This window comes from Galeopterus variegatus, unplaced genomic scaffold, assembly GCF_000696425.1.
Source record: "Galeopterus variegatus unplaced genomic scaffold, G_variegatus-3.0.2 Scaffold5748, whole genome shotgun sequence".
Classification (NCBI taxonomy): Eukaryota; Metazoa; Chordata; class Mammalia; order Dermoptera; family Cynocephalidae; genus Galeopterus; species Galeopterus variegatus.
Genome location: NW_007731859.1, coordinates 62,991 through 68,709, shown reverse-complemented (window position 1 = coordinate 68,709; position 5,719 = coordinate 62,991). Strand labels below are relative to the sequence as shown.

Below are 5,719 nucleotides of genomic sequence, written 5' to 3'. Positions count from 1 at the left end.
TTCTGTAGGATAACCAACCATTTCCTGAACCAACTTCAATTGTTTCAAGAAATATTGTTCCCGTGTTATAGGATGGTGAAGTAGATTTCTCCTACAATGTTTGTGTTATGCAAATTATAATGTAGTTTTTAAGTTGTTTTTTATTGGTATGAAAAATAATATACTTTAACATTTTATTTCTGAATGGGTAAGATATTCACATAGTTCAAAATTTAAAAGATATGTAAGAGTAGAGTGAAAAATGTCCCTCACATTCATGTCCACAAACACCCATTTCCATCCCTAGACGTAATCAATGCTGTCAATTTCGTGAGAATTCTCCCAGAAATATTTTTGCATATAGAAACAAATCCATGCATAAATTTCTTCTTTCCCCATTTTTACACAAATAGTAATATACTACGCACTAGTCTACATATTATTTTTTTAACTGAATATATCTTGGAGTTTGTCTTGTACTTGCACATACATAAAGAGCAATCATTCTTCTTTAAGGTTGCATAGTATTGCATTCTATGAATGCATTCTTATTTTATTGAACTAGTCTTGTGTAGTAGGTATTTGGGTTGATCCCAGCTTTTCCCATTACACACAACGGATCAATGAATAAACCTTGTGCACACATCATTTCATACAACGAAAATGATCTATATGTTAAGTTGCTAAAAAGTACAAATTTTAGGAATTACCCTTCACAGAGCAGGTAGAAATTTATACTCTCAGCAGTGAAGGAAAGGCCTCCTTCCCCACAAAATGTTATCACACTTTCTGATGTTGGTCGGTCTGACAGGTGAGAATAGTACCTCCATGTAGTTTTAATCGGTATTTCCCATCTTACAAATGAGGATAAGTTTTCATGATTAAGAGCAATCATTATACTTCCTTTTATGAAAACAAGTTTGTTCATATCTTTTGTCCATTTTCCCACTGCATTATTGTTCTTTCCCCTTGATTTGTAGGAAAATTTGTTATTTATTATGAGTTGCAATTACTACCCCCAGTTTGCCATTTTCTTTTTTATTTTGCTTGTGATAGTTTTTGCCATGTAGGAATTCTTTATGTTAGGTGAATTTATCCATCTTTTATAGCTTTGGGGTTTTTTGTCATATTGTAAAGGCATTCCTGTCTCTGAGATTAAGAAAAAGTTTCCACGGTTTCCCTTAAAACTTTTATGGTTTTATTTCTTACACTTACATTTCTAATCTATCTAGGACTTATTCTGATATAAGGTATGAGGTTTAAATTCAACTATATTTTATACCAGATTGTACCTATTAAAGTGGTACCCTGTACTTTTATTTGCTCTGTATAATGTGTAAAAATTTTGAAAAATGATCTTTTTGCAAATTATTCAGCTACTTAATGACATTTTTTCCTCCATCATGTTAAAACAGTAAAACATGAATGTGTCTTTCTATATATATTTTAAAATAACAAACAACCAGTCTATGGGAGAAGGAAGCAAATAATTGTTGTGTTTGTGCTTAAGGGGAGTGAATGGAATAATTAAATATATATAAAGAGAATCTAGTTTTTGAAATTTTGGTACATAAATTTTTTAAATATTTAAAAATTGAGTTATCACAAAAATACGGTAACAAAACTGTCGCTAGCAGAACTGCTGTAACTTATATTATGTAGTTTGTAGATATGTATACAGTTTATATATACTATAGTTTATAAATAAACCAAAATATTTTGTGATATCACTTGCAAATGTTTGAATAAAGAAAATTCTAAAACGTAACTTCAAGTTTATGGAAAACCAAAAACACAAATTGCAGATGTCAGATGATTTCTATGAAAATGTGACATCTATGCAATTGTTTTACCCAACCTAAAACACAGAAAATTCTCTCAAAGTTCCTGGAATATAGTTAAGATACAAATAAGACAAATACAACATTTAAATTTTGAAATACTGATAAGAACAAGATACAACCTAAAGGGTAATGCTTGTTATTGTGAACAAGCTAGAAACCATATTTGTTAAGTAAAGGAATAAAGTCTTAATGCGACTTCTTTAAATTTACCGTACAAATCTTCAAAAGTCAATTTTACAATTATACAAGTCAATCTTAGTTAAAGAAGTAGCAAAACAAGGAAGAGACATTTTTTTTTTCTCTTAAAGATGACCGGTAAGGGGATCTTAACCCTTGACTTGGTGTTGTCAGCACCACGCTCTCCCAAGTGATCTAACTGGCCATCCCTATATAAGCACCTGGACCCGTGGCCTTGGTGTTATCAGCACCACACTCTCCCAAGTGAGCCACAGGCTGGCCCAGGAAGACACCTTAATAGTTCACTTGTTTTTCCTGCTTAAATTTAATATGGAGAAATCAATGACAGTAATTACTAAAAGACAGTAATGTCCTTATTATTAAGATTATTATTGATAGCAACACCAAATATATGAAAAGTTAATCATGTTAGATAAATTTAACACTGGAAATTCTTACATCTCATAAGAATAGCCTGTTTGCAATTCTGGACATTCCAGATTAAATGTGTTAATTGACTAGTAAACAATAAAATGACTATCATTTGAGAGTTATTTTCCAGGCACTATAATAGCATTTTGCATGTTATTACTTAACTTAATCCTCATAACCACAGGAAATCGGTTCTATCATTTCACCAATTTTAGCTGAGAAAACTAAAATTAGAGGTTAAGAAACTTGCCTAAAGTCACATAATTACTAAGGAGCATCACTGGTCTTATTTCAGAGCTTATGCCCTTGGCACTATGTTACACTTCATCACAAATGTAGTTAAAACCAAAAAAAAAAGTGACATAATTTGAGGAATTTAACATTGCTCAACTAAATACAAACTCTATTCAACTGAGAAAGAAACAATATTTATTTTTAAAACCAAAATTATTCCTTTGAGAGACTAGTATTCAGTAATCTCACTTCAATTGCTCTTTCATTAAATTCAAATGTGTTAAACCTTGAATGTGCAAAAGGCAGTATCTCCATCAAGCTATGGAAGAATTAACCCAGAATGAAAGTAAGCACCTAAAATCTTTTCTGGTATTCAAAAACACACGTGCCATATAGGTAAATGCAGGGAAAATCCGAGGTTCAGCAAATACATTTATTCCGTATAAAGTAAAAAAAAAAAAAAGAAAAGAAAAAAAAACGAAAACAAATTACCTTCTCTAGGATATAATTACAATAAATCTATTTTCCAAACTAAAATTTATGATGTTGGGTTCTGCTACAGAAGTTAATTTTTTAAAATCTCAACTGAATATTACAAAAACTAATGAAGCCATAACCACGTTAGGTCTCATGTTGGTTTTCCTTATAATAGAGAACATACGAAAGCACATATAAATAATTGTTTGTGGAATATTAGTCTTATAAATACAGCTTCAATTTCTCCAAAAGTGCAACCAGTACAACCCATTTCTTACTTTCCGTCTTTGAGGTCCATCGAATGCAATATGCCTGGCTTCTTCCACAGTCTCACAGACAAGGCCATTTCCACACACAAACTGAATCACTTTCTTGATCTGAGGAAACTGAGTCCTTATGACATCAATCACCATTTTACAGCCTTTAATCTCCCTTAATCTTTCATTGATTGGCTTGATCTAAAAGGTTTAAAAAATACTTGATATATTAGATACACTAAAACTAAAACCAAATGCGCATATATAGGTGTGACAGCATATGACAAATAGTGTGCACTTATAGATAATAAAAGTTTGACAAGAACATTGTGAACTATATCCCACCTCTGGCTCACGTAATATTAAAAATAAACTTCATGAAAAACCAGAAAACTTAATTTCCAGATTCAACTCTGTCACTAACTATTTGGGACAAAACAATGCATGAGAAGTGCTCTAGGCTCTCAACAACATGACACCTAGTAGAAAACGATTTCCTTTTAGATATGTGTCAAAAGAGCGGTACAATACTATGGAACTTAAAAAAACAATTTAGGATTAAATGATCAGGAAAGGCTACAGACCTTCTTAGTCATGACTCTTAGGTTGGGTCCCCAAACAGATCAAAAAAGTATCTGCAACGTATTAATGAAAACCTGCAAGTAAGATATCTCACTTTTGTGTAACAAAGCAAAACAAAGCAAAAATGCTATGTATAACCAAAATGTGTACATGTGTGCGTCTGTTATATATATATACACACATACACATGAGTATATATACTTAAGAATATACAATTGCATAAACTGAGTGTATGGGAGCAATCTAAAGTAGTTACTATTAAGGAACTGGGCACTGAAAAGGGATAAGAATATTCCCTTTATATATTTGATATAGTTCAGTATGAGATTTTTTTAAAAAGGAGTTTGCCTTAAAAAAAATCTCAACTGAGGAATAAATAAAACAGGATTTTAACAGGCAGATGAATTAGGGCTAAGAAGTTTTAGGAGGCAGAAGGTATAAGCAAAAGTGTATTAGTACAATGGGCAGCTGGCCCCTCCTCTGTGCAGGCACTGTGCCAGGTGGTTTACCTGTAATGATTCTTTGCAATAATCCAATAAGGTAAGAATTAATTCTTCTAATCCATAGATGAAGAAACTGATGCCCAGAAAAATTATGAACAAATTAGTGAGAGCAAATGAGAAGTAGGGCTGAGATGTAAACTCAGGGCACTCCAACTCTAAGGCATGTGCTGTTAACCACTATGCACAATGCCTGCAGTTCAGGGTCTTGACTGCCGGATCAAATAGAACATTATCTTTGGTAGGCAATAAAAAATCACAAACGATATCAATTATGATGTGATAGAGTTCCTGCTTCAGGAATTCAGACTCTGGATATGGGAACATATCTCAACACATACCTCAAGGCTCAAAATTTAGCCTGCCCCACCAAGAGTTGACACATTAGACCAGATATTCGCAATAGAGACTGAAATCACATTTCACCAACAGACCATACATCCTATCCACCTCCTATCTAGATGGTCCCTAACGTAGATGGTTCAAGTTATGACTTCTTGACTTTACAATGGTGTCCAACTGATATACATTCAGTAGAAACCATACTTCAAATTTTGAATTTCAGTCTTTCCCTGGCCTAGTGGTGTGTGGTATGGTACTCTCTTGTGATGCTGGCAATGGCAGCAAACCACAGCTCTCAGCCCCCCACGTGATCAAAAGAGTAAACAACCGATACCCTGCAGCGCACTGTGTTGCTAACCTATGACGTTTGGTAGATTAGGTGTATTAAAGGCATTTTCAACTTATGATATTCTCAACTCACAATGGGTATACCGTGACATAACCCCATGGTCAACTTGAAGAGCATCTGCACTTTGCTACAGAACGAAATACATTGCTGGCTAGTATGCAGAGTGCTGCGCTGCTAGAGCAATGGCATCGAAATCACCAAGATAGAATTATGACAAAACTAGATTAGGAAAAAAAAGATGCGATATCAAGAAAGATAGCAGCTACTTGATATCATTCTTTGCCTGCCACTACATTAACACAGCCATTCAAATGACGGGCTAATTGGCAACGATGTTTTTCAGTCACTACCATAGTTTTAGGCAATAAAGACATACTTTAACAGACAAGATTTTATCACTACTAAATACCAAACATTACAAATTTCTTACCTCCAGGTAATCTAGAGCAAGGAATGTCTCAGGTTCAGCTCTTTCCTCCTTCAGAAATCGAATACAATCTTTCGCTACCTTTTCAGAGGCTACAACAATGGCAACGATGTACTGGC

At 33.6% G+C, this 5,719-nt stretch overlaps 1 protein-coding gene across 1 annotated transcript in view; it reads right to left on the bottom strand.

Annotated features, from left to right (window-relative positions):
- LOC103605337 (structural maintenance of chromosomes protein 1B-like) overlaps positions 1-5,719 on the bottom strand; it is a gene marked incomplete at its 3' end in the record, with an annotated part of 77,726 nt that overhangs the window by 40,281 nt on the left and 31,726 nt on the right. Inside the window, 2 exon segments of the mRNA XM_008589907.1 lie at positions 3,422-3,601; positions 5,604-5,681. Of these exon segments, the coding sequence (XP_008588129.1) occupies positions 3,422-3,601; positions 5,604-5,681 (258 nt within the window).